Source organism: Eulemur rufifrons, chromosome 30 (genome assembly GCF_041146395.1).
Source record: "Eulemur rufifrons isolate Redbay chromosome 30, OSU_ERuf_1, whole genome shotgun sequence".
In the NCBI taxonomy this organism is placed as follows: Eukaryota; Metazoa; Chordata; class Mammalia; order Primates; family Lemuridae; genus Eulemur; species Eulemur rufifrons.
The window spans coordinates 93,504,753-93,527,289 of NC_091012.1; the positions used below are offsets into that span (position 1 = coordinate 93,504,753).

The 22,537-nt window shown below is 39.5% G+C and overlaps 1 protein-coding gene and 2 pseudogenes across 1 annotated transcript in view; 1 reads left to right on the forward strand and 2 right to left on the reverse strand.

The window, feature by feature from the left end:
• The window catches only part of OPHN1 (oligophrenin 1), a 310,055-nt gene that overhangs the window by 107,752 nt on the left and 179,766 nt on the right, over positions 1-22,537 (forward strand). Inside the window, exon 2 of the mRNA XM_069463584.1 lies at positions 9,368-9,463. Coding sequence (XP_069319685.1) covers positions 9,368-9,463 — 96 coding nt within the window. The remainder of the gene's footprint in view (positions 1-9,367; positions 9,464-22,537) is intronic.
• LOC138378356 (RNA polymerase II subunit A C-terminal domain phosphatase SSU72 pseudogene) lies at positions 16,860-17,941 on the reverse strand (annotated as a pseudogene).
• Positions 20,113-20,721, reverse strand: LOC138378358 (RNA polymerase II subunit A C-terminal domain phosphatase SSU72 pseudogene; annotated as a pseudogene).

Genomic DNA, 22,537 nt, shown 5'->3' on the forward strand with positions numbered 1-22,537 from the left:
CAGAGAGTGTAATGGCATCATAATAAGTCACTGTAAGTAACCTCAGACTCCTGGGCTCAAGTGATCCTCCTACCTCAGCTTCCTGACTAGCTGGGACTACAGGCATGTGCCACCACACCTGGCTAATTTTTCTGTTTTTTGTAGAGACGGGGTCTCGCTCTTGCTCAGGCTGTTCTCAAGCTCCTGAACTCAAGTGACCCCCCTGCCTCAGCCTCCCAGAATGCTAGGATTATAGGCATGAGCCACTGTGCCCTGGCCTATTCAAGAATGTTTTAATCATCGCAAAAACATCCATACCCGTTAGCAGTCACTCCACATTCCTCCCTCCCCCAGTCCCCCCTCCAGCCTCTCCCCCAATCATAATTTATCTCTACATGTTTGTCAACTCTGGATATTTTATTTAAATTAATCATACAATATGTGATCTTTTGTGTCTAGCTTCTTTTACATAGCACAATATTTTCAAGTTTCATTTATGTTGTAGCATAAATTAGTATTTTATTGCTTTCTGTGGGTTGAATGATACTTCATTTTATGTATATACCACAGTTTGTTTATCCTTCAGTTGGTGGACATCTGAGTTGTATTCACTTTTTGGCTAATAAAAATATTGCTGTTATTAACATTTTGCACAAGTTTTTGCAGGGACATACGTTTTCAATTCATGTGGATATATATGTAGGAGTAGAATTGCTAGGTCACATGGAAACTCTGTGTTTAGCTTTTTGAGGAACTGACAAACTTTTCCATAGCTGCAGTATCTTTACATTCTCACAGTGCATGAGGGCTCCAGTTTCTGTGAGGTAGTATCTCATTGTACCTTTGATTTGCATTTCCTTAATGCCTAATGATGTTCAGTGCTTTTCATTTGCTTATTGGCCGTTTGTATTCTTCTTTGGAGAACTGTCTATTCAGATCCCCCCTCCTTTTTTATTATTAAGAAACTTTATTTTTTAGAACAGTTTTAGGTTCACAGCAACATTGAGTAGAAGGTATAGAGAGTTCCTCATATATCTCCAACACCTTCTCCCCCAAATCCTCCCCCACTATAAATATCCTGCATCAGAGTGGCACATTTGTTATAATCAATAAACCTACATTGACACATCATCACCACCTAAAATCCATAATTTACATTAGAGTCCACTCATGGTGTTATATATTTTGTGGGTTTTGACAACTGTATAATGACATTACTTCTGTAGTATTATACATTATAGTTTCACTGCCCTAAAAATCCTCCTTACTTCTTTTACTCTTCTCTCCCTCCCTTTTAACCCCCAGCAACTGATGTTTTTACTGTGTCTGTAGTTTTACCTTTTCCTGAGCGTCATATAGTTGGAATCATACAGTATGTAGACTTTTCAGACTGGCTTCTTTTGCTTAGTAATGTGCATTTCAGTTTCCTCCATGTGTTTTCATGGCTTCATGGCTCACTTTTTTATACTGAATAATATTCCATTGTCTGTGTGTACCACATATATTTATCCATTGTCTATTGAAGGACATCTTGATTGCTTCCAAGTTTTGGCAATTGTGAATAAAGCTGCTATAAACATCCACGTGGAGGTTTCTGTGTGGATATAAGCTTTCAGTTCATTTGAGTAAATACCAATGAGTGATTGCTGGATCACGTGGCAAGACTATGTTTAGTTTTGTAAGAAACTGCCAGATTGTCTTCCCAAAGTGACTGTACTATTTTGCATTACCACTAGCAATGAATGAGAGTTCCTGTTGCTCCACGTCCGCACCAGCATTTGATATTGTTGGTGTTCTGGAGTTTAGCCACGTTCATAGGTGTGTAGTGGTATTGCTGTTGTAATTTGCATTCCCTGATGACTATATGATGTGGAGCTTCTTTTCATGTGTTTACTTGCCATCTATTGATCTTCTCTGGTGAGGTATATGCTCACATTTTTTGCCTATTATTTAATCAGGTTGTAATATGATTTAGATGTTTGGCCCCTCCAAATCTCACGTTCAAATTTGATCCTCAGTATTGGAAGTAAGGCCGGAATAAGGTGGGAGATGTTTGGGTCATGGGGGCAGATCCCTCATGAATGCCTTGGTGCCCTCCCCATGATAATAAGTTCTCACTTTATTAGTTCATGTGAGAGCTGGTTGTTTAAAGGAGTCTGGCACCACCTCCTCCCTGGCTCCTTCTATGGCCATGTGACACACCTGCTCCTCCTTTGCCTTCTGCCTTGATTGGAAGCTCCTTGAAGCCCTCACCAGAAGCAGATGCTGGTGCAATGCTTTTCTGCTTTTCTGCAGAATCCTGAACCAAATAAACCTCTTCTCTTTGTTAATTACCCAGCCTCAGGTATTTCTTTTATAGCAATACAAAATAGACTAACATAGGTTGTTTGTTTTCTTATTTTGGGGTTTTAAGAGTTCTTTGTATATTTTGTGTAACAGTCCTTTTATCAAATGTTTCTCCTGCAAATATTTTCTTATGGTCTTTGGCTCATATTTTCTTAATATTGTCTTTCATTGACCAGAAGTTTTGTCACTTGTGCTTTTGATGTCATATCTATGAAGGCTTTGACTAACCTAAGGTCATGAAAATTTATGCCTATGGCTTATTATAACTTTTATATTTCTAGTGCGTACATTTAAATCTATAATTCTCAAAAGACTTAAGAATAGCTTTCTTAATCTCATTGTGGATTATTCATTGATAGTGTATAAAAATACTGTTTTTTTTTTTCCCCCCTGAGACAGCATCTGCTCTGTTGCCAGGGCTAGAGTGCAGTGACATCATTACAGCTCACTGTAACCTCAAACTCCTGGGCTCAAGGAATTCTCTTGTCAGTAATTTTAATTTGCATTTTAATAATAGCTAATGAGGTTGAGCATCCTTTCATATGCTTACTTAATGTCCAGACATATTCTTTGGTGAAGTACCTATTAAGATCTATTGCCCATTTTTATTTGGCTATTCATTTTCTTATTATTGAACTTTGAGTATTGCATATATAGTGTAGATACAAGTTCTTTATGATTAATGAACATGTATTAATATTTTGTAAGTATTTTCTCCTAGCTTCTAGCTTGTCTTTTTCAATTATTAGCAGTGTCTTCAGCAGATCACTAATTTTAAATTTTGATAAAGTCTAACTTTTTTTTGAGACAGGATCTCTCTCTCAGTCACCCAAGCTAGAGTGCAGTGATGTCATCATAGCTCACTGAAGCCTCAAACTCTTGGGCTCAAGCGATCCTCCTGCCTTAGCCTTTTGAGTAGCTGGGACTCCAGGCACACACCACCATGTCTGGCTAATTTTTCTATTTTTTGTAGAGATGCAGGTCTCACTCTTGCTCAGGGCTCAGGCTGGTCTCAAACTCCTGCTGAGCTCAAGTAGTCCTCCCGCTCCCGCCTCCCAGAGTGCTAGGATTACAGGCGTGAGCCACCGCACCTGGCCGTGACCCAAGTTTTTAACTATTAATTTTTCAAATGTTCTTTCCCCCCCGTCTTTTGTCCTCGTGTGGAATTCTCATTACATGTCTAGTGTTAAACTTGATGGTGTCCCACAGGTCTCTGAGGCTCTGTTCATTGTTTTCTGTTCTTTCTTTCTTTTTTTTTTTTTCCCTGCTCTATGGACTGGGTTATTTCTTTTTTTTTTTTTTTTTTTTTTTTTTTTTGTTGAGACAGAGTCTCACTTTGTTGCCCAGGCTAGAGTGAGTGCCGTGGCGTCAGCTTTAGCTCACAGCAACCTCAAACTCCTGGGCTTAAGCGATCCTACTGCCTCAGCCTCCCGAGTAGCTGGGACTACAGGCATGCGCCACTATGCCCGGCTAATTTTTTCTATATAGAGTTTTAGGTGTCCATTTAATGTCTTTCTATTTTTAGTAGAGACGGGGTCTCGCTCAGGCTGGTCTCGAACTCCTGACCTTGAGCAATCCACCCGCCTCGGCCTCCCAGAGTGCTAGGATTACAGGCGTGAGCCACCGCGCCCGGCCTGGACTGGGTTATTTCAATTGACCTATCTTTAAGTTTATTCATTTTTTCTTCTCTGCTGAAATCTACTCTTGAGCCCCTAGAAATGAAATTTTTTGATTTCAGATATGTTACTTTTTGGCTGCAGAAGTTTCAGTTGGTTCTTTTCATATTATTTCCATCATTTTATTAATATTCTCTATTTCATGAGACATTGTTCTCAGTCTTCAGTTCTTTACATATAGGTTCCTCAGCGTCAGTTTCCATTGATTACATTTTTTGCCTTGAATATGAGCCATTGTTTCCTGTGTCTTTGTGTGTCTCATAATTTTTTCTTGAAAAGTGAACATGTAAAATAATAATGTGGCAACTCTGGAAATTTGATCCTTTCCCTTTCCCCAGGGTTTGTTTGGTATTATTATTTTCTTGTGTGAAGCCACTGAAGTCTCTGGTAGATTTGCTTAGTGGCCAGTTAATGACTGGACAGTGATTTCATTGAATAAGTTGAACCAATAAGCCTCCCAGCCTTTGGTAAGGGACATTGTGTGTGTTTTGGGATAGCTTTTAATGCTTAGCTAGGCAGTTTACAGTTCAGGCTTACCCTTCTCTTCCTGCTTGTGCCAGAAGGTTAGCCAGAGGTGAGAGATTAGGGACTTCTCAAGTCCTTCATGGGCATACACACAGTCTGGGACATGCACACATCCCTTTGCGTGACCATATCTTTCTAGATTTTCAGGAATGTTTCAGGTTTTCAAAGCCTCCTATGGCCATGTCATTCTCCAGTTTGTCTTTCTCTAATTTTTTTTACTATTTGGCCATCCTCTTGTCAACTGCAACTTGTCATGTTGCCTAGTACCTTCATAATCTTAAGCAACTTCAGATGATTATTTTTGACAATGGTAGTGTTGTTTAATAGAGAATGAACTTTAAGTTAGAATAAACAAAGACAAGTCCTGAAAATAGAGCTTTCAGGACTTGTCAAACTGGAAAAAGAGCGACAATTCTCTGATAATGGAACCTTGTGAAACTTCAACCACATGCTGCCCCCTCCGGTGGCTGCTAAACTGTTGATTTTCACAGCTATGTCATTGTGAGGCTGTTGGTTTTCAATGTTCAGAGTTGGGGAGATGGTGCTTTGAGTAGAGTAACATACTATACTACAAAGGTCATTGTTCTTAGAGAGACACAGTATTATTCTTAAATAAATAATACTGAGATTCTTAAGCCTTTAGTTATTAATAATTTAGATAATATTTGTAATACATATATCTGACAAAAGACTTGTTTCCAGAAATATAAAGAAATCTTACAATTCAATAAGGCAATATAATTATAAAATGGGCAAGAGATTTGAATATACCCTTCATGAAAATAAAGGTATTACATTACAAATGCTCAATAAATATATGATAAGAAATTCAGTAACATTAGTCATCAGGAAAATGGAAATTAAAACCGTAGTGAGATCCCACTACACACCCATTAGAATGACTAAAATGAAAATAAATGCACAAATAACTTGGTGTTGGCAAGTATGTGGACCAACTGAAACTCTCATGCATTGTTAGTAGGAACGTATAATGTTACAATCACTTTGAAAAACATTTTGACCTTTTCTTTTTAAAATTTTAATTTGATTTTTATTTTCATAGCCTTATGGAGTACATGTGCAGATTTGATATATGGTTATTTTACATAGTGGTAAAGTCTGGGCTTTAGTGTACACTATGTTTTGTGTAATAAATAGTACCCATTAGGTAATTTCTTATCCCACAACCCCTTCCCACTGTCCCATCCTTCTGCTCTTTGGAGTCTCCAATGTCTATTAAAATACTTGGAGGAATCAATATTGTTAAAATGACCATACTGCCCAAAGCAATCTACAGATTCAATTCAATTGTTATCCAAATACCAACGTGGCCAGGCGCCTGTAATCCTAGCACGGTGGGAGGATTGCTTGAGCTCAGGAGTTTGAGACCAGCCTGAGGAAGAGCAAGACCCCGTCTCTACAAAAAATATAAAAATTAGCCAGGTGTGGTGGTGTGCTCCTCTAGTCCTAGCTACTCTGGAGGCTGAGGTAGAAGAATCGCTTGAGCTCAGGACTTGGAGGTTGCAACGAGGTAGGATGATGCCATTGTACTCTACCTGGGACAATGGAGTAAGTAAGACTCTGTTTCCAGGAAAAAAAAAACAACCATCATTTTTCACAGAATTTGAAAAAAATCCTAAAATTGGTATGAAACCAAAAGAGTTGCAATAGCCAAGACCGTGGGTGCTTGTGGAGGCAATGGTCCAGGTTTGTCTGGGCAGGGACCGCTGGGTAGGTTGCTTGTGAAGCTGGGTGGGGGTGCTCATGCCTAGTGCAGGAGCTCTGGTGGTGGCTGGCAGCATCAGGTGCTCATCAAGCTTGCACATGGTCTCTGAGGGAGAACATATATTGCACGGACCGTATTTTTTTATAGTTAAATGTACACTTAACAATTTGCCTTATATACTCGTGCTTTGGACTCTTACTTACCCAGGAGAAATGGGAAAACATGTGTCCCGGAAAGGCTTGTGCATGAATTTTTATTGCAACTTTATTCACAATAGTGGAAAAACTAGAAAAAAACACAAATGTCATCAATAGATGAATGAATAAACACATTGAGATATATTTACACAATGGAATATTACTTAGCAGCAAAACATGATAGTACAGATGAAGTTGCAAAACATTGTTCACACCTAAATGAGTCAGACACAAAAGAATATATTGTGTATGATTCCATTTTTATGAACCCGTACAAAAGCATAAGAAGCAGATTGTTGTCTACATCACACCCATTAATTCATTAATCCTGTTAATATTCTACCTAATTTCCTGAAATTTTTAAACTGCCTAAAAAGCACTATCTTGCTATCTTCTGGAATGAATAAGGGAAAGGTGAGATAGAAACAGAGAAGGCACATGTATATATAAGAAGGTGCTGGAGTGAGAACCCTTGAAGGCAGCCTGAATGATATTGAGATGGTTGTATGGTGGACAGGGATGGGGAAGTACTGGGGAAGATAAAATGATGAGTTCACATGATTCGGCGTGAATAAGTAAATTTTAGGATAAGGAAATAAATGCTTCACATATGACAAGCATTTCTAGGTTATCTGTGGATTCCTTGGCATCCAGAAGTTACCTCCCTCATTTATTTATTTAATAAGTCTTTCGATAAATGCCAGGAATCACCCAACTCATTTATGTAATAAGTTTTAGATAAACAAATGCCTGGAGTCTTTCATGTCATTTCCCACAGTACAGAGCACAAATATTAATATATGGGACTTTCTTTCCATGAAGAGCTATTAATTTATGCTTCTTCATATTTTTGAAGGGGAGTTGTCTGCATTGTTTTCATTTTTTTATTGGATTGTAAGGTGAGAATAGTAATTCCTACCTTTGGGTATTTGGGAGAAATAAATGAAAATGTTTGTGGAAAGTTCTTCAAGAAATTTCAAGCCCTGTGAGGATGGGAGGTAGTGTTTTTCCAGGCCTGAGGTCTGGAGAAAAGAACAGGTTGGTGTAAATAATGAAAATGGGGATTGAATACAAATCCTTCCTATTTCATGCTTTCATTCTCAAAATACTATAAATGTTGAAAATCATAGTATTTGTGATTTCTGAAATTTTCAGGTAATTCAAGAAGAGGCGTGATCAGTAACCACACCTTCCTTGACTCAACTAGAATTTAGGAAATACTAGTATGTGTGGAAGAGCAATGTAATAAATGTTTTTATTTTATTTTCCTGAGCATAACAGATGGGGAATTCTGGGCCTGCCCTTTTTTACTGCCAGCCAAGGAGGCCAGAGAAAAGTGATTGTTTTCCAGACATGCAGCCAGTTTTGTGTTCTCTTTGCTGATGAACTATGGAAGGATTTGAAGGGTGTGCATGCTCCTCTCACATTTATGTGGCTTTATATTTTAAATGGAAAATGTGATTCTAGCGTGTAGAAATTGTGAGAAGGCATAATAACCTGGTTTGTAGTCCCCAAACTGTATACAAATTTTATTATTACTATCATTATTATTTTCAGTGGTATGTTCAAAGAGTCAAGACTCAGAATTCTGAAAATAAATAATTCTGGAAATGAGACATAGAGAAAATGGTAATAATATTCTTGGCATATAATCTATTTCCGACAAATGCCTGAATGTGTTTTATTGTGTTTGTGCTTAACTGTGATAGCTTTTCATTTGAAGGCATGGGTACTGTTGCTTGCCTTGTCTCCATTTACCTTAGCCTGAGAGTAAATGCTCAGGCTCAGTAAGCCCATGTGTCTGATAGATTTGAAGGTGGAGGATGAGGATGAAACTAGGAGCAAAAGAATAGGAAAAGGGAACCAAAAATAATCAACAAGGTTGAACTTTTCCTATAAGACAGGTTAGCTTAGTTGGTGAGAGCAGTGCTACTCAAACTTTAAAGAGCGCATGCATGCCTAGGACTTGTATAAAAATGCAATTTCTGATTTATTAGGTCTAGGATGGAGCCTACAAATGTACATTTCCTTCAAGCTCCCATGTAATGATCTTACTGCTGGCCTGATAACCACTCTTAGAGTAGCAAGGGTCTTCAAGAGTCTGGCCGGATCTCTTGGGAAAGGACAGCTTTTTAAAATTTTAATAAAGATAACTTATCAAAAGTGTAGCTCAAAGTGACTTAATTTTATACCATTATTAAATTTTATATACTAAAACTGAAAATCACTAACCAAAAATAGAAGCATTTGTCTAGCCATGCTACACTCATTTTTTTCATTCATTGCTTTCTTAGGTCTCTTCATAAATACTCTGTGAACAATTTAAATCTCTTCCTTTGGCCGAAGATTGACATGCTGCCATCTGGTTAACATGTAGAATGTCCAGGTTGTATCTGTGTTGTCATGGAAAGGGCCTTGCAGAGACAGACAGACAGACCACTTGGCTTCTATTTCCAGCTTTGCCAGCTAGCTTTGGAACTTGAGCTCCACATTTATAAAATGGAGCTAATTCTTTCTTTGTGTAATGATTGTGGATATTTTTTGGTGAGAAAGCATGTAGTATATTGCCCATGATGAGGGCTCAGTAAATGCTTATGGAGACCCTCTTAAGAGTGCGACTAAGTCATTTCAGAGTTTCCAGGCTTTGGTAGAACAGGTCAGAAAGGAGAGGGATTGAGGATAAAAACGTGTCCCATAACTTTTAAGAAGGACATTACCAAACTTTAACTTGTGATTTTAATTCAAATTTTTTTTTTTTTACTGAAAGTCTGATATTTTGTTTAACTTCATTAAATGCAAGCTGCTACCTGCTGGGAGCAATTCTGTTTGCTTTTCTCCTATCTACTGTAACAGATGGGAAGGAAATAGGTCAAAGGCTAGCAGTGTTGACCATTTCTCTTGTTCCTCTTCCTTTACAGATTACTCCTCTGCTGTTCAGAAATTTTCCCAGACACTGCAGTCATTTCAGTTTGATTTCATTGGAGACACTCTGACTGACGATGAGATTAACATTGGTAAGTCTATCTGTACGTGGCCCGTGCCTCTCGAGGCAGGCCTGAGACCATGTAGCCTTTTCGGTTTGTGGGTACAGAGCATCTGGACATCTTCGTCCCCCATGGTCCAGTACCAAGCCCCCGGGAGGCTGCTTAGGAAGGATAAGGAAACATGGCCTGTCAGTCCCATTTCCCCCTCACACAAGAGCAATCAAAAGTTTATCCCTTAAACTTCCACCGAGGCCTTTGACTCAGTCAGTCTGCTGGGGAAATTTTCGTTAAAGCATCTAATACGTGAAAATAGATATTTTTGTAAAAGGTAAGTTAAGGAGTGATTTTTTTTTGGGGGGGGTTTATTTCACAAAATGATTTGGAGTAAGATTCTTCTAAGGAACAAATTACCCTAGAAGGTTTAAAATTAGCATTTATATGTATAACTTTAGGTAATAGGTTTGCCTTCTCCTTTGGGAATTGGATTTAACAACTTGCTCTTAGCCGTGTAATCTTGGACAAGATATTTCACCTATCTGCGCTCAGTCTTGTCCTCTGTAAAATGGGGTAAATAGGGTAACTGTCTCTCTCTCTCAAGAATGTTATAAAAGGAATGTTGAACAGTGGCAGTAAAAAGAACTTTGTGTTTGTATTAGTTGTTATGATGTTTAAAGCAGGGGTTGACAAACTATGGCCCTTGAGTCAATTCCAGCCCACCACCTGTTTTTGTAGATAAAGTTTTATTGGTACATAGCTACTCTTATTCATTTAAGTATTGTCTACGGATGGTTCTGTGGCACAACAGCAACCTTGAATAATAGTGACAGAAACTGGATGGCCCTCAAAGCCTAAAATATATACCTTCAGGCTGTTTAAGAAAAAGTTTGCTGACTCTTGAGTTAAAGAGTTTAAGGCATTTGATGGATGAGAACACTGAATTACGTAACTATTAGAGCACATTATATATGCTCTAATGTTACTGGAACAAGTTAGTAACATTTATATTTATAAGCTCCAGAACTAAATTATAACAATGTATTATTACTAGTGGCTACTGTAGTATATTTGAATAATGCATAAAAGTATAAAATTACCTGTGCTAATAAGATATTTCTGAGCACAAGTTTATTGGACATATTGATACATTATATTTTAAGTCTTCTACGTGTACCTGTTTTCCTTTGTATACAATTTAGTTCATACTAAATACATAATTTCTTTTTTTTAGCCTTAGATTTTAACATGCACATTTTCCCATGTCATTTGAAATTCTTGAGGGTAATTGGAGGGCATTGTTTTATCCACTGCTGTTTCCCCAGCACATAAAGGAATGCCTGGTATATAGTAGATGGTTAATATATTTTGCTAAATCAATGAATAATGGATGCATTTGAATTTCATTATTGTAGGGGCTATATGTTATTTAATACTTAATGATCTTTGGAAATTTAGCTTATTTCCAATTTTTCACTATTGTAAATACTACTATAATGAGTATTTTTATGAGATTAAGATTGATGAGTATTTTGGGTAAATGTCTGTGTAACTAATGAGGCAGATATTTGTATTTTGATTATTTCTTTATTTACTCAATTTCATTCAACTTTGGCGAATCTATCCTGGTCCAAAGGCATGTTAAAAGTTAACCAAAGGCATGTTAAAAGTTAACATGCTCTGGAATGAAATAGCCCAAGTTTGAACTCTACCTCTATAGCTTATTAGTTCTGTAACGTTGGCCAGTGACTTCACCTCTCTGTTTATTTTTCTCATCTTGTAAAATAGAGGTTAGATAATTGATGCCAAGTGCGCACAGTGTCTAAATAAATGTTACTTATTTCAACACTATTGTTAATATAAGCTTTGATTTCTTTGTACTTCTTTCTTAAAATAACTGCTACTTGCCAATTAAACACATTGACTGCCATCTGAGTTGTATTTAACTCAGGCTAGTTTTGAGCCCAGGGCCTTGTGAAGAAAAACCCTGCAGTTGGTTCATGAAAATCTTACTTGATGTTCTTATTGTTACAATTAATATTGACAATCTAATTCTAAAAATGTGGGTTGCATTGCATCTAACTCACACAGAAAACAATAAAAAATAACAAATTGCAAAGGATTGTTTTGTTTTAAGAAAACACTGTGGCCCCACAGAAAAGTTTTTTTTTTTTCCCCTAGTGTGGCAGTCACTGTGTTAATTGATGACTTTGAAGATTTGGAAATAAATAGCACATGGAATTTCATAAAATGCTTTCTTTTTCTGCTAGAAGGGTCTGACTTTGAACAGGTTCCGTTCCATTTGCCCCAAAGCCAACCAACAGAGCTGAGACCTTTCCCATATCATCCTTTATGTTGAACTTTGTGCTTCAGCTCTCTCACCCCTAAACCTCACCACAAATGTCAACTAGTGCTATGCATGGAAATGAGGGTGTGTGAGCCTGAGCATAATGATTTACAAAGAAAAATAAAAATGACTCCCTGGTGCTGCCAGGTTCCTGTGGGTGTCTGGGCTCCATAAGAGCTGCTGCCTGTGACATCGTTACTTCTTAATGTATGATCTACAATAACTCTTTTAACTCGGTGACCATTTGCCTGCCAACTTCAGAAGCTCCTAGTTATCATTTGTCCATTGTTCTGAGGGATGCTGACTCAATGAAGTGACTTTTATTAATGGAGACTGAAGAGAGGTTTTGAAAATTCATTGGCCTGTCATGGTCATTGTCCTTGTTGAATCTGTCATTTTGAAAGCTGGGATTTATGGTGGTAATGAGAGGAAGAGCCAGTGCTTCAACAGCTGACGCTGAGGTTCTTTGGAGGCTTTGAGAAAAACTCTTGGGGACCCTACTGGGAAGCTATTGTTGGAAAGAGCAGCAGCTTTGGAAGCTGAGACAGCTGAGTGTGCCATGCCCTCCAATTGCCAATACTACTGGCCCTGAATCAGTACATCTTCTGTTTCATTGGAAAAAATGGTAAAATTACAGTTAGGATGGAATTTTAGGTTGTGCTTTTGGATTTCACATTACATGTGCAGAGGGCCTTTCCATAATGGATTTTTCATTATGGCTCCAAGAAATAACTCAGCATTAACCCCATTGTAGGTACCAGTTATCTAGCAGAGATGACAGTGATTCCTAGAGCATGTGCAGGAAGTCTGAGGACTCTTTGAGGAGTTTCTTCCTTTGATGATCAGCTCTAGGATCTACTCTGAATAGTCTATACAACAGGGACAAGTGGGAAGGGGTGTCTGATTGACCCAAACATGACATTTGTCACTGCTTTAGAGCAAGATATGTATGCCTTCAATTTGCATTGCCTGGCCTTTTCTCTACCTCTGGTTCAGTAACCAAAGGAAATCCCAGGTGTTTCAGATTTGAGGTTTATTTTGTAGCGATGGGATCTTGGCAATGTTACTTGAGCTTGTTGAGCCTCTTTTCCTCATCTGTAAAGTGGAGGAAGTATAATCTACCTCAGAAGGTTGTGAGGAGGAATCAGAAGATACATATATCAGAGATTGCATGTAAATCATTTAGCTCAGTGGCATGTAGCTGGTGGCCCATAACTCATAATTGTTATTGATCCTCCTGGGAATGTGGTAGAAGCTAATTTGTGGAAAATGATGTTGCTTTGAAATTGTATTTCCCAAATTAACAAAAAGAAAATGTAGAATCATAAAATGTCCATGTTGGCAGGGATATTAAAGAGTACTTAGTTCATTTATTTCTTGTATAGCTTCATAGCAGAGTCACCTCGGGATGTTGTTCCAGAGGACCTATCATAGACCCAAAGAACCAGAATCTCTGTAGTATATAGCCCTGGGCCCTGATTTCTGCATAGTCATAACATTGGTGAGCATTTCGAAACCCCAGGATACGTCTCAGGCTTTTTCAAACTGTGCTCCTTAGATCCTCAGTGTCTCCCATCAGGTTTCTGTGTGAGAATTTCTTTGAATAATGAGATTTGCTGGTTAGAAGAGGAAAAGGGCTGAAACTTTTAGAGTGTTACCAAGTAGCAGTTATCATTCGAAGTACTTTACATAAGTTATGGGGGGGATAAGAGAGAAAATACTAAGCTAGTTCACTCCTCAATTCAACAAATGGGGAAACAGATTTAGAGATGGGTAATGAGTTTTTAATTTTCACGCAGCTAGATAGTGCCATGTTTACTCCTAGAACCTGTGTCTCATAAAGCCCAGTTGATTCGGTCAATAACATTTTATTGAGCACCTGCTATAATGCCCGTCCTCATGGAACTTCCATTCATGTACGTTTTAAGAAGAACTATAGGCAAAAGACTTCCTCTGTCATCACACTACCAAGAGCTAGGAAGAATAATGTTTCCGTTATAGGCTTGAGAGAATTTGCTTGTCCCTGATGTGTATGTTTGGTCATTAGTAAATAGTTACAGAGTGTCCACTAAATGCTATAGTCTGGGCACTCAGAAACAGAGGACACATGTCCTTGCCTTCAAGGAGCTCATAGTCTATTGAAGGAGGCAGATGAAAAAACAGATGATTGCAACACAATGTGGTAAGTACTATGGTAGAGGTAGGCACATAGTAGTGCCTGATTCAGATTGGGGTGTGTGTGTGTGTGTGTGTGTGTGTGTGTGTCTGTTTGAGGCCAGGGGGATGGGGAGAATAAACGAGGAAGGCTTCTCAGAGTAGTGATATCTGAGTCAGTTCCAGGGCTAGGGTGAGGCAAATGAGGTGGCTAGGTCTCAGATTTAAGGAGGAAGCTATGCTAAGGTTTTGCAGGTGTGGGTTCACACCTGGAGTGAATATGTCTTCTTAAAGATTGCAGCCCAGGTGCCTCTCTTGCCTCGTCCCTGTACTGGTCCTGATCTGAGTTGAATTTCTGAAAAATGAGTGAGGTCTAGGAAAAGACAGGCAGAGAAAACAAATATAGACAGGCACATGTGAGGGGACTGAGATTATTTTTCTTGAAACTGGAAGTAATTGAATGTGATTGGAGAGTAGAGCAGGTTAAGACAGAAGCCGGGAAAGGTGTTTAAGGGCTAAATTAGAGCCTCAGGTGATGAAAAGGAGCAAAGTTAGCTGAATATAGGATGGCAACTGAAACTGTCTCAATGACTTAGTAATGGTGGCGGGTTTGTTGCAAACAGAAAAAGGCGAGCTCCAGCATCCTGGAAAGGGCTCCAGTGATTGTTGCTATCTGAAAATGTGGGCCCAACCCATGTTGCCAGAATATCTGATTTTTCACCAGAAGGAAATGTTCAGATATTTTATGCACAATGTTCGTTTTTAAGTGTTAGAAATTAACTCAAATTTAAAACACCGTCCAGGCCAAATAAAACATGTTGGGCACATATAGGCAGCCAGTGAGTTTGTGACACCAGTTTAGATAAGTGAAGAGCCTCAGATCCTTCATGAAAGAATTTGCGTTGTATCCTACAGCTTACCAGGAGAATACACAGATGGGAAGAAATCATGAAGGAGAACTCAGGCATATTTCCTTAACCTTAAAAACCTGGGGGATTATTTGGTCGGGTTCATTGGAGAGTGTCATTTTAACCTTGAATTTCAGTCTTGCCATCTCCAGAGCTGGTGAATGCATGAGGTGAACTCTGGTAACACCATCCTTTCTTCTGTCCATTTGGCTTTCTGTATCTTCTCTAGAAGGTGGCACCCATCAGGTTTTGGCAGGTTTTTTTTTTTTTATGCCTGGGGGAGGGAAAAGCAGTGTTTCTAAATCTCAGAGTTTAAATTAATATGTCTACTCCAGTCATCCTAACATATTTGAAGAAACTACTTTGTGGACCATAAAGATTGATGTAAGGTCAAACTTGCAGATAGAAAGTTCCATCAGGCGTCTATTACTGATTTCTGGGAGGTAAGCCTTGACATAAAGTTCAACATTGTCAGCACCATCCCCCAACTTTAGTTCAATGTGAATATTATTCATTGCTGAACAATTGACGGCAGACCATAAACCTCTTGATTGGTATGACAAGGATCTAAGAAGTTAGTCTATTGAGGATTCTTGTTGGTGATGTTCTGTAAAGCTAGTTGACCCGTCTGTTGAGAGGTGATGGCAAAGATTAATCGTTTTAGGGTCTTGTAGCTGAGGCATCTTAAAAGAAAGATGGCTAAAGTGAAATAGGAAAATATTAATATAAAAGGTTGTGTTAAAGAGTCAGGTGTAGCACTCTGGGAGGTTGAGGTGGGAGGATTGCTTGAGCTCAGGAGTTCGAGAACAGCCTGGGCAACATAGTGAGGTCATGCATGAACTGAATATTTTTCCAGACTTTCTTAGTTCAGGCAATGGCTTTTCTGGGGACATTCTAGCCCAATGCATGGTCTGCTGTGGTGGCATGCCCTTGGAGGTTTATGTCAAGTTGTTAGACTTTAGTTTACAGAATTTTATTTTATTTTTATTTTTATTTTTTAGATCTTGGAGGAAAAGAGCAAATAAAAGACAATCTGGAGTCCCTACAGGGATCTGGGCATTCACATTTTAGTTCTCTATGATTCTACTTCGGCTAGGAAGGGAAAATTGGAAGTGTTAATTTGGAGGATTGTAGCCAGATACTGAAGGAAATGGGAAGAATAGAAAATTTAGTAAGTAATGTCTAATTTGGACAAAGTAACAGGATCCAGTCCAATTTACCAGGGAACAAGAGGAAGTGAATTACATCTCAACCAGATAAGTTTGTACCTTCACTGGTTACCGACAATTAAAAAGGAGGTGAAAAATAGCTGAAAGACAAATGGATAGGGGATAACTCTGATAACCAAAAAGGGTGTGCTATGAAAATGCATTGTTCTCCAGTGAAACACAACGAAATCCTCTTCGTTTGATTAAAGTTAATCTCAAAGAAAAATTATTCTCAATAAAAAAATAAAATAAGGCCGGTCTTACTACATATGGTCTGATTTACTTACATAGTTACAGCAAGGATGACAAATCACCATATGGGTCTTTAAAAAAAAAACAAACCTTTATTTATTTTTTAATTTCAATAGATTTCTTTTTGACCAGCAGCATCTATTTATGGATGATTCTAGGTTCTTTCCCAATAAGATAACACTGGTTGCTTTATTCAGATATCTGTACAGTCTACCTAGTTAGGGGTGGAGGGAAGGGAAAGAGATGGGCACAACTGAGGATACAGGGATGGCATGAGAAATGCAGTATAATCCATTGTTTTTCCTTTTTATTAAAGAGAAAAGCTTTACAATTCATATCCCACTCAGAAGTAACGGTGGGCTAGAAAAAGTTGATTATTTTTAACGTGGCATCTATGCATATCTTGTCATTTCATACGTACAGTTAATTGGGTAACACTATTGTCCACCCGCAGAATACCTAAAAGTAAAAACAAACATCAGAAGGAAAAGCATTAACAAAGAAAAGCATTAAGGAAAGGAGTCCCAGAAAGACGGCTTCCGGAGGGCAGGTGGGCATGGGCTTCAGTAGAAGCACACCGTGTGCAGGAAGGCCCTGCCACTCTTCTTCTCGAACTTCAGCAGCAGCTGACTGATGTCGTTATCCACGTCTTCCAAGCGATGGATACACTGGCACAGCTCACAGATGAGGAACGCCCCGAGGGTGGCCTCTTCCTGGTTGTCTGGGATATCCACATTGACCACGTGCACTGGCTTGCAGGTCTCCTGTTCTCTGGAATTCAGATCTTCCACCACCTGGTCGTAGATTCTCTCTTCACAAGTGAAGATCAGGTCAAACTGATCTTTGCAGTCCTGGAACCTCTCTGGCCGAGGCTTGATTCTCTTATTTCTGGCCAACATATACAAAATGCCATTCCATGTATAGAGTCTTTTGTCTTTCCTAACAAGATCGTTGTACATCTCATCATACGTGGTTTTGAAGTCATAAACATTTGGCTTGTCAGGTGATGGTCCTGGAAGCCTCACACGATTCGCTGTTCCGAAGGACCGAATGTTGAATCCTCGTTTGCTGAGGATGTTGTGCGCCTCCATGCTCCGATTCTGGTTGTTGGAGCACACCACGGCTACCTGCAGAGGTGGCGGCAGGATAGCGGCTGCTGCCTTGCTCTCCATCTCCGACTTCTTCTCGACTAACTTCTTCTCGACTAACTTCTTCTCGACTAACTTCTTCTCGACTAACTTCTCTGACATCTTCTCGACGACAGCTCCGCAGCAGGTGCAAGATGGCGCCCGGGAGTGTCGTGTGTGTAGCGTAGCACGCGGTGCCCCAGCGAGGCCCCGCCCCTCCGGCTTCGGGGCCTGATTGGTTGCGGCCAACCAAAGGTAGAGGCCGGAGTGCCCCGCTGAGGCCCCGCTCTGCACAGGCGCTGCCTGGCTGCCAAGCGGCAGGCACCTGCGTCCTGGCGTCCTATGTCAATAGATTTAGGGGATACAAGTGGAATTCCATTTACATGTGTATATTGTGTAGTGGTGAAGTCTGGGCTTCAAGTGTTCCCATCACCCAGATAGTGCACGTTGTACCCAGTAGGTAAGTTTTCACCCTTCACGTCGCCCATCTTCCCCTCTTTTGAGTCACCAATGTCCATTATACCACTGTGTGTGTTTTTGTGCAGCCATAGCGCTCCAGCTTATAAGTGAAAATATGCGGCTTTGTTTTTCTGATCTTGGGTTAATTCACTTAAATTCACTTAAAGATAATGACCTCTAGTTCTGTCCATGTTGCATGCAGCTTATCAGGAGTAATACACAGATGGGAAGAAATCATGAAGGAGAACTCAGGCATATTTCCTTAACCTTAAAAACCTGGGGGATTATTTGGTGGGGTTCATTGGAGAGTGTCATTTTAACCTTGAATTTCAGTCTTGCCATCTCCAGAGCTGGTGAATGCATGAGGTGAACTCTGGTAACACCATCCTTTATTCTGTCCATTTGGCTTTCTGTATCTTCTCTAGAAGGTGGCACCCATCAGGTTTTGGCAGGTTTTTTTTTTTTTTTTTTTTTTATGCCTGGGGGAGGGGAAATCAGTGTTTCTAAATCTCAGAGTTTAAATTAATATGTCTACTCCAGTCATCCTAACATATTTGAAGAAACTACTTTGTGGACCATAAAGATTGATGTAAGGTCAAACTTGCAGATAGAAAGTTCCATCAGGCATCTATTACTGATTTCTGGGAGGTAAGCCTTGACATAAAGTTCAACATTGTCAGCACCATCCCCCAACTTTAGTTCAATGTGAATATTATTCATTGCTGAACAATTGACGGCAGACCATAAACCTCTTGATTGGTATGAACAAGGATCTAAGAAGTTAGTCTATTGAGGATTCTTGTTGGTGATGTTCTGTAAAGCTAGTTGACCCGTCTGTTGAGAGGTGATGGCAAAGATTAATTGTTTTAGGGTCTTGTAGCTGAGGCATCTTAAAAGAAAGATGGCTAAAGTGAAATAGGAAAATATTAATATAAAAGGTTGTGTTAAAGAGTCAGGTGTAGCACTCTGGGAGGTTGAGGTGGGAGGATTGCTTGAGCTCAGGAGTTCGAGAACAGCCTGGGCAACATAGTGAGGTCATGCATGAACTGAATATTTTTCCAGACTTTCTTAGTTCAGGCAATGGCTTTTCTGGGGACATTCTAGCCCAATGCATGGTCTGCTGTGGTGGCATGCCCTTGGAGGTTTATGTCAAGTTGTTAGACTTTAGTTTACAGAATTTTATTTTATTTTTATTTTTATTTTTTAGATCTTGGAGGAAAAGAGCAAATAAAAGACAATCTGGAGTCCCTACAGGGATCTGGGCATTCACATTTTAGTTCTCTATGATTCTACTTCGGCTAGGAAGGGAAAATTGGAAGTGTTAATTTGGAAGATTGTAGCCAGATACTGAAGGAAATGGGAAGAATAGAAAATTTAGTAAGTAATGTCTAATTTGGACAAAGTAACAGGATCCAGTCCAATTTACCAGGGAACAAGAGGAAGTGAATTACATCTCAACCAGATAAGTTTGTACCTTCACTGGTTACCGACAATTAAAAAGGAGGTGAAAAATAGCTGAAAGACAAAGGGATAGGGGATAACTCTGATAACCAAAAAGGGTGTGCTATGAAAATGCATTGTTCTCCAGTGAAACACAATGAAATCCTCTTCTTTTGATTAAAGTTAATCTCAAAGAAAAATTATTCTCGATAAAAAAATAAAATAAAGCCGGTCTTACTACATATGGTCTGATTTACTTACATAGTTACGGCAAGGATGACAAATCACCATATGGGTCTTTAAAAAAAAAACAAACCTTTATTTATTTTTTAATTTCAATAGATTTCTTTTTGACCAGCAGCATCTATTTATTGGATGATTCTAGGTTCTTTCCCAATAAGATAACACTGGTTGCTTTATTCAGATATCTGTACAGTCTACCTAGTTAGGGGTGGAGGGAAGGGAAAGAGATGGGCACAACTGAGGATACAGGGATGGCATGAGAAATGCAGTATAATCCATTGTTTTTCCTTTTTGTTAAAGAGAAAAGCTTTACAATTCATATCCCACTCAGAAGTAACGGTGGGCTAGAAAAAGTTGATTATTTTTAACGTGGCATCTATGCATATCTTGTCATTTCATACGTACAGTTAATTGGGTAACACTATTGTCCACCCGCAGAATACCTAAAAGTAAAAACAAACATCAGAAGGAAAAGCATTAACAAAGAAAAGCATTAAGGAAAGGAGTCCCAGAAAGACGGCTTCCAGAGGGCAGGTGGGCATGGGCTTCAGTAGAAGCACACCGTGTGCAGGAAGGCCCTGCCACTCTTCTTCTCGAACTTCAGCAGCAGCTGACTGATGTCGTTATCCACGTCTTCCAAGCGATGGATACACTGGCACAGCTCACAGATGAGGAACGCCCCGAGGGTGGCCTCTTCCTGGTTGTCTGGGATATCCACATTGACCACGTGCACTGGCTTGCAGGTCTCCTGTTCTCTGGAATTCAGATCTTCCACCACCTGGTCGTAGATTCTCTCTTCACAAGTGAAGATCAGGTCAAACTGATCTTTGCAGTCCTGGAACCTCTCTGGCCGAGGCTTGATTCTCTTATTTCTGGCCAACATATACAAAATGCCATTCCATGTATAGAGTCTTTTGTCTTTCCTAACAAGATCGTTGTACATCTCATCATACGTGGTTTTGAAGTCATAAACATTTGGCTTGTCAGGTGATGGTCCTGGAAGCCTCACACGATTCGCTGTTCCGAAGGACCGAATGTTGAATCCTCGTTTGCTGAGGATGTTGTGCGCCTCCATGCTCCGATTCTGGTTGTTGGAGCACACCACGGCTACCTGCAGAGGTGGCGGCAGGATAGCGGCTGCTGCCTTGCTCTCCATCTCCGACTTCTTCTCGACTAACTTCTTCTCGACTAACTTCTTCTCGACTAACTTCTCTGACATCTTCTCGACGACAGCTCCGCAGCAGGTGCAAGATGGCGCCCGGGAGTGTCGTGTGTGTAGCGTAGCACGCGGTGCCCCAGCGAGGCCCCGCCCCTCCGGCTTCGGGGCCTGATTGGTTGCGGCCAACCAAAGGTAGAGGCCGGAGTGCCCCGCTGAGGCCCCGCTCTGCACAGGCGCTGCCTGGCTGCCAAGCGGCAGGCACCTGCGTCCTGGCGTCCTATGTCAATAGATTTAGGGGATACAAGTGGAATTCCATTTACATGTGTATATTGTGTAGTGGTGAAGTCTGGGCTTCAAGTGTTCCCATCACCCAGATAGTGCACGTTGTACCCAGTAGGTAAGTTTTCACCCTTCACGTCGCCCATCTTCCCCTCTTTTGAGTCACCAATGTCCATTATACCACTGTGTGTGTTTTTGTGCAGCCATAGCGCTCCAGCTTATAAGTGAAAATATGCGGCCTTTATTTTTCTGTTCTCGAGTTAATTCTCTTAAAGAAAATGATCTCTAGTTGTATTCATGTTGGTGCAGAAGACATGATTTCATTATTTCTTTTGGGTGAGTAGTGCTTCATGTCATATTTATATATATATATGTATACACACCATATTTTCTTAATCTACTGATTGGTTGATCGGCAGTTAATTTTATTTCATATTTTTGCATTGTGAATTTTTCTATCATAAGCATGTGAATGTAGGTACCTTTTTGATAGAATGATTTCTTTTCTTTTGGTAAGATATCCAATAGTGGGATGGTAGGACCTCGTTGTGTATCTACTTTGAGTTCTTTCAGAAATCTCCATACTGATTTCCATAGAGGTTTTACTAATTTACATTCCCACCAAGAGGCTATACACATGGGTCTTTATAAGTTTGCTTTGCTGAAAGTTTTCATAGGGAATCTCACATTGGGTTTTGAAAAATCTCCTCAGCCTCAGAAACTGGTATGTGTAAGTTTCGGTGAATTGAGCTCTTCTCAAGGTTTCCAAAATATCGTAAGGTTTCTGGACCTGACAGGAAGGATACTATCCTTACCTATAAGGCTGGGAACTCTGTAAGGGAGATAGCAGGCCAATTTTCCCAAGAGGGCTTTGTATACATTGGATCCATATTGTCAACTGTAGTTCCTTAAAAGTGGTGATATCTAATTAGCATCATTTTCAGATATGTCATTCTAGGGGAGGCCTTGGTTGTTTAATAAGTGTTTCTAATCCCATCTTTGTAACAAAGAGGACATATTCTTATTAAGCCTATGAAAATATTAATACTTACATTGCCATGGAAATAAGAATATTTAGTAAGAGTTTCTGAATCCTGGAGGGGATTTGGAAGAGAGACTATCATTTATGAATGTTTGATTTCAGTTTACAAAGATAATTTAGTAACTGGTATGAGGTATAGGTAGCTTTCATAATAAAGGAAATTGGTTCTGTGTGTATCCAAACAATGGAAAATTAAATCATCAGTAATACTCCAAACAAAACCCCCAATCATTTTTCATCAGTTCTTTCAGTACTATGTAATTCTTTTCTGCTTATGTTGAATTAGCAGTCTTATGAACCCAGCTGATTGCTGATTAGAGTTCTCAAAATCCATACTGATTCACTGATATGGTCATAAAGTTCTTCATCAGATGTCTTCAGAAGCCTGTACACAAAACTACCTGTTGTAGTTGTCCTCTTCCATGGGGTTCTGAACAAGTTCCTCTTGTTAAAAATGAAGCAGTCTGGCCTATAGCTAATTGTAAATGCATA